We start from the raw sequence: 12,766 nt of genomic DNA, 5'->3' as shown, positions 1-12,766 counted from the left end.
TGAGAATGTGATAGAAAGACCTGATTTGTTCTGCTCATCAAGGGTCAAACAGAAATGACTGTGGTGTTTTATAAATAAAGTTCAACCGAATTCAATCAGGACCTAAAAATAAAATGCTGATACCCCTGACCTAAATCCAACAGGAAGTCCACAATTTGCCTTTCAAAGTAAGATTTTCCCCAAATTGACCCTCACGCAAACACGACCTCCTCTGAAGGCGAAGATCCTATCAGCTTCAAAACCCCTTTAACTGACGGAGGAGGCGCTCCGGCTCAAAGGGTCTCGACACACTTTTCATTTCATTCAGATTTAATTGGATTTTATTTGCCATCAAAGCGCCAAACGCTAAATCCCCCCGCCTACCTCCTCTCATTCAAATACATTGAAAAAAGTAGGAATGTCAGGAATCCAGGGATTTTCTTCATCGTTTATTATAGAGTCATATGGGAGGAAAATTGTGCGTCTGTGTCAAACAGCGCCTCCTAGTGTCCAGAGTTTACGTCTGACTGCTTCCAAACCCACACCGACTGAAAGGCGACAAATTCTCCTCTCAAGAAATGATAATTTTATCTAAATATTTGTCAGAAAACTGTAGATTCTGAGGAGTTGTTTCCAAAATATGTGGATAAAATCTGTCCTCTCCCACTGTGATGACATCACTACCTGCTGCTGGTCAGACACTGTGACATCATTCACACCAGGATTACATCATACCATGTTGATCTAACTGACCACTTCACCAGAGGGTGAACCTGATCAACATATCAGAGGCCTGTACTAGGAACCTGATCAACATATCAGAGGCCTGTACTAGGAACCTGATCAACATATCAGAGGCCTGTACTAGGAACCTGATCAACATATCAGAGGCCTGTACTAGGAACCTGATCAACATATCCAGGTTCTCTGTTTCCTGGTTGACTGATCCTGATCACCATTACCACCAAGCAGGTTATCAACTCACTAGTTCAACCCAGACCAGGTGTGAGCGTTCATGTGAAAGGGGCGGAGCTTGCAGCGTCTGACCAATCACACACAGAGAAACCCTCCAGAGCAGTTTCCAGATTACTGAAGGAGCAGTTAATCTCTGAGATTATGAAGAATTCAAACCCATCCAGCAGCTCAAAGCAACACTGCTGCTGCAGCCAGAACCAGAACCTTCCTGACTTGGTGAGATTAGAGCAGATTAATGGATCAGTGATATAAAGGAACAGCACTGTGATCACTCAGTTCCACTTTATTCCAGCAGAACGGTTCCAGGCAGAACTTCCTCACTGCTCTTCTTTTACTTTAGGTTCTCCATCACTGGTTCTGAGGCGGAGGTTCTCTTGTGTTTCCTGTTGGAATATTAATTCATCACCATGACGACAGGAGGAGTTCTGGTTCCATAAATTCATGGTTCTGCAGTTCTGTCAGGTGTGATCATGAACCTCATTATTCCAGATCAACCCTCGTGGAGATAAACAGACCTGGAACAAGTCAAGAACAAGAACCAGAACCTCCTTCAGAGCCTCAGAGACCAGGATTTATTTTATTATGTCAGAAAGATTGTTCTGGATTAATTTATCATCTCCTCTCTGCTGCAGCACAGAGCTGAACCCACCAATCACCATCATTTAAGAATGGGCGGGGCGTTTTCCAAGAGATCTGATTGGTCAGGAGGCGGAGCTCTGACTGCTTATCTAGAACATATCCTGCTCCAGAGCAGGTTAGACTTTCAGCGTCGGTTACCATGGTGATTTATCCTGGTGAGGAGTGAGCGAGAGTCGTAGTACAGAAACCCTGAGTTAATCCTGAAGTTATCTAGATAAGAGAAAATCAGAGTTAATCCTGAAGTTATCTAGATAAGAGAAAACCAGAGTTAATCCTGAAGTTATCTAGATAAGAGAAAATCCAGCTTCGAAGTACAGGCCTCTGCATCCCCTGACTTTCCAAATCAAAGCCCTAAACTCCTTCAAACTAAAAGTCCCTGTTTAATAAAATTACAATGTGGACTTCAGACTTCAGACTTCAGGCCTCACAAGGACCTCACACTTATTAATATTATCATCATCATCATCATCATCATCATCATCATCATCATCATCATCATCATCATCATCATCATCATCATCATTATTATTATTATCCATCCATCCATCTACTATCTCGCTAATCCAGTTCAGGGTTGTGGGGTCCTGTAGCCGATCCCAGCCTACTGTGGACCAGGGGGTCCACCCTGGACAGGACGCCTGTACTTTTATTACTTTTTCAGTAACATTTTCAGGCCTTTTTCCACCTCTTCCAATAACCATTAAGTTACAATTGACCAGTACTCACATTATTAGTAATCTATCTGGCTATTTGTAGCTTCATGAGCATTTTCAGTCATATGTAATTTTACTCATACTCAACTTTGATATACACCGTTTAATTTTTTTATTAATTTAAATACATTTTTTTGACGGTAGTGTTATCTTTATTAACTGTATTAGTCTATTTGTGAGAAGTCTGTTTTAAACTAAAATATTCTGTACTGATCGCCTGCATTTGACAATGTAATTAAATGTAGGTGAAAATTAAGTAATCCAACAGTATTTTTACTTGTAATTAAGTACAATTTAAGAAACGTGTCAGCAGTTTTAGCAGAGTACAGAATTGCAGGACTCTTGGTTATGTTGTTATGGGCGCTACAGAAACAAACTTCAATTGAAGGTGATTTAGGTGCCTGATATTTACCTGCGTGTGTGTGTGTGTGTGTGTGTGTGTGTGTGTGTGTGTGTGTGTGTGTGTGTGTGTGTGTGTGTGTGTGTGTGTGTGTGTGTGTGTGTGTGTGTGTGTGTGTGTGTGTGTGTGTGTGTGTGTGTGTGTGTGTGTGTGTGTGTGTGTCTGCAGCTCCCTGAGCAGTGGGAGCAGGTGAACATCCGAGTGCAGCGTCCCGTATTCAACCCTCCCAACTACAACAGCCACTGCAGCAACTCCATCCAGAGCGGGGATGAGCAGTCCATCTCTCTTCCACCTGGATCCAGGTAACGCACCACTGTCTGTACACACACACACACACACACACACACTCTCTCTGACCATGTGTTGTGTTGCAGGCATGTGCTGCTGGTCAGGCCGGTGTGTTTTGAAAAAGCTCTGAACTACACGATCCGACTCACTCTGCCTCTGTACTCGTCAGCCAGCGACGTCCAGAGCCCGTACACACTCATCGACTCTGTATGTCACACACACACACACACACACACACACACACACACACACACACACACACACACACACACACACACACACACACACACACACACACACACACACACACACACACACACACACACACACACACACTCTCCCTCTACTCTCAGTGTGTGGGCCTCACTGTGCCTGCAGTACCTCCTTCAATAGCTCAGTTGGTAGAGCGGAGGACTGCAGAGGCATTCAATCAGGCATCCTTAGGTCTCCGGTTCGAAGGAAAGCTTTTATGACATCATTGACTTTAGGTGCATTGAAGCGGGACATGTCTAAAACACTGACAACCAGAGGCCTTTATAACTTAGATATCTAAAGATATTTCAACAGTACGTCTCCCTTCAATAGCTCAGTTGGTAGAGTGGAGTACTGTAGAGGCAAACACACAGGCATCCTTAGGTCGCTGGTTCAAATCTGGTTCGAAGCAGAACTTTTAAAGGATAAAACTGATTCTCTCTGAACAGCTTCGTCTCGTAGTGAGACTTTATTTCCTGAAAGCTTTGCTTGTATGTTTATCAGATTGAGCTCCACTGTGAAGTATGTCTGACCTTTGAGCAAGTCAGACGGTGGTAAGTCAGATGGTTTCCATCCCCGTCTGACCCTGAGCCTTGGTTGTAGCTGGTGCTGATGCCCCGGGTCAGGGAGCTGGACATGTTTCATGGGACGGATGGTGACGGAGCGTGGGACACGTTCCAGCGCTACAGGTGTCTGGAGACCAGCCAGAGTGTGGTCAAAAGCCCCATGACGGACATCTGCAACGATTACATCTTCAGTGTCTCCGCTCTGCTGCACAAAGGAGCCATGGGTACGCAACGCACTGTGTGTGTGTGAATAGTGCCTGCATCAAAACAGGCAGCCAGTGTGGTGAGATTTCTAAACAACATCATTATACCTCTTTCCCAGCGTGCGAGTGCGACCCTCAGGGCTCGCTCAGTGCCGTGTGTGAGCCCAGCGGAGGCCAGTGCCGATGTCGGCCCAATGTTGGAGGCAGAAACTGTGACCACTGCGCTCCGGCGACCTTCCTGTTCGGCCCCGCCGGCTGCAGACGTGAGCATCGCCAAACGCTGACTGAAGCACCTCCGTTCCCGCTGACTTCTTCATGTTTTTCTTCTCTGTCGACCTGCGTTTACCTCCAGCCTGCAACTGCGACCCTCAAGGCTCCTTCTCCGTCTTCTGCCACGAGGCCGGCGGCCAGTGTGACTGCGTGACGGGCGCGACAGGCCGCCAGTGTTCCCACTGCCTGCCAGGCTTCTGGGGCTTCCCTCACTGCAGACCCTGCCACTGCAACGACCACAGCGAGTACTGCCACCTGCAGACTGGAGAGTGTCAGGGCTGCAGGGACTTCACCACTGGACACCACTGTGAGAGGTGAGACATCGTCACACCGTGTGAGTGTGTGTGTGTGTGTGTGTGTGTGTGTGTGTGTGTGTGTGTGTGTGTGTGTGTGTGTGTGTGTGTGTGTGTGTGTGTGTCAGTGAGACGTCTCCTGTTTATTATTTTGGCCAAAATATATTTCAAAGAGTTCTGCCTCCCTGACACTGGTGTGGTCGTTGATATTCTAATAGTGCTCCTGCCTGCAGCTCTTCTGAGAAAACAAGGACCATTTCTTGTCCCTCTCAGGTGTCTGGACGGGTACCACGGAGACCCTGAGCTGGGCTCCGGCGGCCACTGCCGGCCGTGCATGTGTCCAGACGGGCCGCGCAGCGGCCGCCAGTTTGCTGACAGCTGTTACACGGTGGATCACACCAACCAGCTGACCTGTGTGTGCAGCCAAGGCTACAAAGGTACGAAAACACCAAACATATAGACACCATATAGACACCATATAGACACCATATAGACACCATATAGACACCATATAGACACATGTGACACGTGGAGAACTTCAGTCGCCCTGTCCTCAACACAAGGTGAAAGCATCCCCTGAACTGTTTCCTGTTTCATCACCCCTCAAGGTGTGAGATGTGACGAGTGTGCATCCGGGTACTTCGGGAACCCCCTGGTGCCCGGCGGGCGCTGCTCGGCCTGCCAGTGCAACAACAACATCGACATGCAGGACCCGGGGTCCTGCGACGCTCGCACGGGCGTCTGCCTCAAGTGCCTGTACCACACGCAGGGCCACGGCTGCCAGCACTGCAAACTAGGTTACTACGGCAACGCTGCCACACAGAGCTGCAGGAGTGAGTACCCCACGCTCTGGTCCTCAAACAGAAACAATGAATGAATGGATAAAAGTGGGTCGTACGATAAAAATCCTGCTCATTGTGCATCATCATTGTAAGGATGTGTGATGTTTGTGTGCAGAGTGCATGTGTTACTCTGTGGGCACCGTCCACCAGGCGTGTTCCGCCCCCGATGACTGTCAGTGTGACCAGCGTGGCGGTCAGTGTCCCTGCCAGCCCAACGTGGTCGGTCAGAACTGCGACCGCTGCGCCGCAGACACCTGGAACATCGCCAGCGGGACGGGCTGCCAGCGCTGCGACTGCGACCCGGTCCACTCCGCCGGATCGTCCTGCAACGAGGTGGGTCAGACAGGGACACTGACTGGGACAGGACGTGGTCCACCTCAGTCCAGTTTCAATCTGGAACCACAAACAATGTAGGGACTGCTCCAGGAGACCAGGAGACCAGGAGGAATCAGGCCTTTACCATGTGGCTCTTCAGCTTCTCTGTTGTGTCTCCATGATGCAAGACAATCATATTTAAATCATAATTTCCTCATAGAATTTTCATTTTACTTCCATGTGCTTTTCAGCATTTCTGCTGTTTCCCTGTTGGGAAATGTTGTTTTCAAATCGTTAAACCTTTCTGAAAGGAAAACACAAAAATGATGTGTTTTCACCTGAATCGTTGTCGTGGAATCGACTTAGTTCATTTGAATAAATCAGCAGCTGTGATCCCCATGAATCCTTGTGGTGGACGTATGGAAGGGACATTCCAGACCAAAAATTGGGAGAAATAATGAGTGACTGAGTGACTGAGTGACTGAGTGACGTCTGGAGCTGAATCCAACAACAACATCGACACAGATCCAGTCGAGCAACAGAAGTTGGTTCTCATGATGCGTTCAGGTTTTTTTCTCTTGTTTCTCATCAGACAAAGTTGAAGAGAAACTCTTGGACGGGCAGAACATCTGTCTGAATTAGCCTCGTGAGCAGCTGCTGCCTGAGCCTGTCCACCAAACTCTCGTCTCTCTGTCGGCTGCTGTTTGCAAAGTGTTCTGACACAAAGTGCAGCCCAGACGAGAAACCTTGACCAACACGGGCAGTGAAGTGGTGAGACTGGGACTGTGGTCATCCTGTCTCATCACAGGTTTTGAACTCCAGCTGTTTGGGACTGGATTATCTCTCTGGTTTCTCTCCAACACACCAACTGGCATGTGAATGTGAAGCACTCAGAAATTGCACACACACATCCAAACATTCTGGTCTCTGTGTTTACTGGCTGCTTTCCATGTAAGGAAGGAAGTCTAAGAATACTCCGTGGAATAACAGAGGAGACTTTTCTACAAACACTACAAAGGTTCATTGTGTCTGCATGAGAAACAAAAAGCTTTGAAACACCCACACAGGTTTCCTCCAGCTGCATTTACAATAATATTCTGTGTTTGCAGATCACAGGACAGTGCCTTTGCAAAGCTGGTTTTGGAGGCAGGACATGCCGGGAGTGCAGAGAGCTTTACTGGGGGGATCCAGAGGTCAAATGTCACGGTAGGATCTCACCACCACCACTCAAACAGAACGGAACGAATCACTGAGATTTAAACATCCACTCACAGACTCTAGAGGCAAACATGTGGTCAAAACGGGCCCGCCAGAGTCCAATCTGTCCCAGGGGACGACGGCACTAACAGTAAAATCAGTAGAACCAGACAGAGGCAGGATCTGCTGAGCTCTGCTGCCCCCACGTCGCCATGAAACTCTGCTGGGAACCTCCAACTTAAAAGGTTTTTAAAAAGTTGAGCCTTCCGAGGTTATGAGCACCGTTGTTATGGCAACGGGGACTAACTCCACACTTACATACTTAACTGGGAAATGGGAAAAGTCTCATGTTGTAGTGGGAAAAATGCATGTTCACTTGGTCAGAGTGGGAACTTCCCACCGGGTAAAGTGGGCGGTTTTGGAAAGCCTTCTGAAACAAAAGTATGACTGCACTTTTAGTAGAAGATAAGAAAGGTACAAAGATTATATATATATATAATCTATAGTGTGTATATATATATGTACACTACCGTTCAAAAGTTTGGGGTCACTTAGAAATGTCATTATTTTTGAAAGAAAAGCAGTTTTTTTTTCAATGAAGAAACTTTAAACTAATCAGAAATACACTCTATACATTGTTACTGTAGTAAATAACTATTCTAGCAGCAAATGTCTGGTTGTTGGTTCAATATCTACAGAGGTGTATAGAGGCCTGTCCCTCCAGTGTTCTAATGCTCCAATGTGTTGCTCGTTGTGTCAGAAGGCTGATGGACGATTAGAAAACCCTTGAGCAATCATGTCAGCACAGCTGAAAACAGTTTAGCTGCTGAGAGAAGCTATAGAACTGAGCTTCCTCTGAGCAGCTGGAGGATCTGGAGCATCACATGTGTGGGTGGATTCAGGCTCCAAATGGCCAGAAAAAGAACTTTCATGTGAAACTCGACAGTCTGTTCTGGTTCTTAGAACTGAAGGCTATTCCATCACCAAGAAAGTGAAGATTTCCTCCAACGGTGTGTCCTAGTCCCTCCAGAGAACAGCAGTAACAGGCTCTAACCAGAGCAGGAAGAGAAGTGGGAGCAGGAAGAGAAGTACATTAGAGTCTCTAGTTTGAGAAATAGACGCCTCACAGGTCCTCAACTAGCAGCTTCATTAAATAGAACCGGCTAAACGCCAGAGTCTACCTCTCCAGTGAAGAGGCCACTCCGGGATGCCGGCCTTCAGGGCAGAGTGGCAAAGAAAGAGCCAAATCTGAGACTGGATAATAAAAGAAAAGATTAATCTGGACAAAGAACAGAGACATTGGACAGAGGAGGACTGGACAGAAGTGTTATGGACGGACGAATGGGAGTTTGAGGTGTTTGGATCACACAGAAGAACATTAGTGAGACGCAGAACAACTGAAAAGATGCTGGAAGAGTGTCTGACTCCACCTGTCAAGCAAGGTGGGGTAAGGTGATGGTGTGGGGTTGCTGTGGTGCTGGTAAGGTGGGGTAAGGTGATGGTGTGGGGTTGCTGTGGTGCTGGTAAGGTGGTGTAAGGTGATGGTGTGGGGTTGCTGTGGTGCTGGTAAGGTGGGGTAAGGTGATGGTTTGGGGTTGCTGTGGTGCTGGTAAGGTGGGGTAAGGTGATGGTGTAGGGTTGCTGTGGTGCTGGTAAGGTGGGGTAAGGTGATGGTGTGGGGTTGCTGTGGTGCTGGTAAGGTGGGGTAAGGTGATGGTGTGGGGTTGCTGTGGTGCTGGTAAGGTGGGGTAAGGTGATGGTGTGGGGTTGCTGTGGTGCTGGTAAGGTGGTGTAAGGTGATGGTGTGGGGTTGCTGTGGTGCTGGTAAGGTGGGGTAAGGTGATGGTGTGGGGTTGCTGTGATGCTGATAAGGTGGGGTAAGGTGATGGTGTGGGGTTGCTGTGGTGCTGGTAAGGTGGGGTAAGGTGATGGTGTGGGGTTGCTGTGGTGCTGGTAAGGTGGTGTAAGGTGATGGTGTGGGGTTGCTGTGGTGCTGGTAAGGTGGGGTAAGGTGATGGTGTGGGGTTGCTGTGGTGCTGGTAAGGTGGGAGGTTTGTTCAGGGGAAAAGGATTTTGAATAAGGAAGGCTATCCCTCCATGTTCCAGCGCCATGCCGTCCCCTGAGGACAGCGCTTGGTTGGAGCCAGTTTCATCCTCCAGCAGGACAATGAGCCAGAGCACCTCCAGAGGGTGGAGGAGTATTTAGAGGAGAAGCAGGCAGCTGGTATTCTATCTGGAATGGAGTGGCCAGCACCGTCACCACATCTAAACCCCATTGAGCTGCTGTGGGAGCAGCTTGACCGTATGGGACGCAGGAAGTGTCCGTCCAGCCAGTCCAACTTGTGGGAGGAGCTTCTAGAAGTGTCGGGTGACATTCCTCCAGATTACCTCAACAAATTGACAGCTGGAATGCCAAAGTACTGCAATGCTGGGATTACTGCAGATGGAGGATTCTTTGACCAAAGCAAAGTTTGAAGGAAAAAATTATTATTTCAAATAAATATGATTATTTCTAACCTTGTCAACGTCTGGACTATAGTTTCTATTTATTTTACAACTGGTGTGGTAAATAAAAGTGTGACTTTTCATGGAAAACACAAAATTGTCTGGGTGACCCCAAACCTTTGAACGGTAGTGTAAATATATATATATATATATCATGTTCTTCCCAGCACTCATAAGCATTTTTGTTATTGTGCTGTGAACACTGCGAACACAAGGAATATAACCGTTACGAAGGACTACCCACAAAATATTTGGCACGCTGGAAAAAGACGCCCCCTGGTGTCCATTGTTGGAAATGTCCGCAATTTGACAAGTTTCATAGAAGAAGGTGTTTTTTGTTTTTTTTAAACTTCATTTACAGTTTTTCTGTTTAATATACATACATATCATGCCAACCAGTGCCACACAAACGGATCCAATTATGCATATAAACACGTACCGTCAAACTTAGAACACCCCCCCCCCTAAAAACAAAAAAATAAATAAATAAAATGGATAAAATAAACCAAAAAGCTGCAGTAAATGCAGTCATGTAAAGTCAGACATCAGCAAATGACAACTTCTCCACAAATTCAATAAAAGATGACCATGTTTTGTGATATTTACTTAGAGACCCTTGTATACTGTATCTTAAGTACTCCATCTGTTGGTAGAACATTACTTGTTGGGGGAGGGGGGTTGGGGTTCCCACGTGTTCATCCACTCATTAGATCCAGATGTTTTCTCCAGAAATCTCAGGCATCTCATTTTGGTCATGGACCGACAGCTGGAGGACCCAGGAATCCTGACTTATTCCCTCAGGGTGCTTTAAGCTGTTAAAGCAGCTGGACTTGGCTTCCTATCTGCACAGAAGATGTAGTACAGCTCCAGTTCATGGGAACTCCAGACCACCTCAGTGAGAAATGTGTGGGAGACATCTCCACGTCCATATGGAGACGAGCACTGATAATAAAGCCTCATACAGATGAAGAATTCAGTTAAACCTGCAGATGAAGCTGTTTTCAGCAGTTTAATGTCAGCGGTGATTTCAATGGTTTTCCTTGTTTTGGTTAAAAGCTGATAATCCCAACGTACATACAGACGTGACAACAGACAGGTGTGACGTTTCACTGTGAGAGAACCAGGATCTGCAGCTCCTGCTCCACAAATGAATGCCACAGTGCGGACAGTGGGACACTGAGGGGCCTGAATTCCTTCGTTCTGACTCATACGAGACGCCTCTGTGGTTTTTAGGGAGGTACCGTCCTGCAGAGGGACTGACGTGACCTCCAAGGTCACATTCATGTCTCTGTTTACTGGAGTTAATGGGCTTGAATGAAAGTGGGACGACATCAAAACTTTAAAAAAAATTTTTTAATAATTTTATTTATGTAATATGAATCACAGACATCATTGTATCCAAAAGTGTGCAATTTTTTCTTTACATTTTGAACAATTTGGACCAAAGACTTGAACCCTCCCCTCACCCCAACCCCCCCGAGCCTCTTGAATGATTAAAGTGCAAGTATTATGACAAAATAGAGATAATAGAAATATATATATGTACAGAAATATATATATATATATATGTACAGAAATATATATATATATATATATATATATATATATATATATATATATATATATATATATATATATATATATAAGGGGGAAAGAAAAATAATGAAATAAATAATATGTACATACATCTGCATAGTACATACCCTCATATAAAGACACGTCTACACACATACCTATATGTACTCGTACAGCTTCACATCCAAACATATGAACCATGTATATACTCGGACACATCCGTATACCTGCTTGAATAGCTGTCATTGGCAGTGCAGAGTAGATATCGATGGCTGTGAATACTTTGTGGGGGGGGGTCATCTGCTGCTGGTGGACTGACATAGAGGGATGTAGAGCTCATATATGCCCCCACACTGGGTGCTTACTGAAAGAGCTCCTGAGCAGTGGTCTACAGTGGGAGTCCAACCTGTTAGGTGAACCTCTAAGTGAGAACGGGATCTTTTCCAGTTTAAGAAGAGAGAGAATGTCATGAAGCCAAACTTTGATTAAAGGTTGTTGGGGAGATTTCCAGAACCAGAGGGTTCTTCTACGGGCAGTAAGGGAGGTAAAGGCTATGACATTACTTTGAATGTTTGTAGTACGAAGGTCGTCTGGAGGTTTGCTGAAGACGGCGATATGTGGAGTTGGAATTATATTTATGTCCAAAACATTTGAAATAGTTTTGAAGCATTGTTGCCAAACTTTGGACAGTTTGGGACATGACCAAAACATATGAGTAAGATTGCACGGGGTTTGTGAGCACCTATTGCAATTCTGATCAACTGTGTCTGGATAGAGCTTCGAGAGTCTCTCCTGGCTTTAGTGTCCTCTGTGCAGGACCTGACATTGTATGAGACAGTCTGACACCGCTGGATGACCAGTTAACGGCCATTAAGGCGCCCTCCCAGAGGTCCTCAGAGAAATTTAGTTGGAGTCCTGACTCCCAGTGTACCTTGGTTTTTTTAACAATAGAGTCATTCATAGGAGAGAGTACTTTATAGAAGGAGGTGTGGCCTTTTGTTAAGGTTTTAGCCTTAAGAACCACGTCTATTCCGCTGGGTGTTGGAGTCTGTGGGAAGGGCAGAGTGTGCGTTTCTGCAAAGTTCCACAGGTGAAAGTACCTGAAGAAGTCTGATTTATGAAGGTTAAAAGTAGAGATTAATTGATCAAACTTGCAAACACACCATCCATGTACAGGTCTCCCAAAGTACTGAGCCCCTTTTTGTTTCAGGTAGTGAACCGTGGGTCTTTACTGGAGTAAATAAAGGATTATTGTAAATAGGAGACGCTAGAGGGACAGTGAGCCGTCCAAAATGATGTCTTACTTGTGCCCAAATTTTAGGAGTTCCAACAACAACTGGATTAGAAGTAAAATTTGAGGGGGTGAGGGGCAAGGTACTGCAAGGTGAAGCCAGCCGTGATGAGGAGCATGAGGCTCACTTTGGCACCACTTGAGGTGAGGAGTAGTAACCCATGCTGTAATCTTGGTCGTGGTGGCTGCCCAATAGCAACCAATAAGGTTTGGTAACCCCAGCCCCCCCCACTGATCTGTCCCTGCAGAGCAGTGTCCAGCTTGTCCTGGGACGTTTGTTAGCCCAGATGAATAATGAGATAATATTACTTATAGTTGTGAAAAATAACTTTCATTTTAATAATTTGTATCCTACCTGCTAAAGATAAATGTAGATAATTCCATTTTTGTAAATCTGATTTAACTGCCGTTGTTAATGAGGTCAGACTCTGCTCACGCATAGTTTGCATAGATTATGTTATTG

The 12,766-nt window shown here is 46.0% G+C and overlaps 1 protein-coding gene across 1 annotated transcript in view; it reads left to right on the top strand.

Moving 5' to 3' along the window:
• The window catches only part of lamb1b (laminin, beta 1b), a 55,691-nt gene that overhangs the window by 18,977 nt on the left and 23,948 nt on the right, over positions 1–12,766 (top strand). The window contains exons 15-23 of the mRNA XM_080492428.1: positions 2,875–3,008; positions 3,081–3,201; positions 3,850–4,036; positions 4,135–4,278; positions 4,368–4,599; positions 4,852–5,015; positions 5,187–5,411; positions 5,536–5,753; positions 6,845–6,941. Coding sequence (XP_080348554.1) covers positions 2,875–3,008; positions 3,081–3,201; positions 3,850–4,036; positions 4,135–4,278; positions 4,368–4,599; positions 4,852–5,015; positions 5,187–5,411; positions 5,536–5,753; positions 6,845–6,941 — 1,522 coding nt within the window. The remainder of the gene's footprint in view (positions 1–2,874; positions 3,009–3,080; positions 3,202–3,849; positions 4,037–4,134; positions 4,279–4,367; positions 4,600–4,851; positions 5,016–5,186; positions 5,412–5,535; positions 5,754–6,844; positions 6,942–12,766) is intronic.

Source organism: Lipophrys pholis, assembly GCF_963383615.2.
Source record: "Lipophrys pholis genome assembly, chromosome: 22".
In the NCBI taxonomy this organism is placed as follows: Eukaryota; Metazoa; Chordata; class Actinopteri; order Blenniiformes; family Blenniidae; genus Lipophrys; species Lipophrys pholis.
Note: the sequence above shows the minus strand (reverse complement) of the source record. Positions and strands in the feature narration are given on the sequence as shown.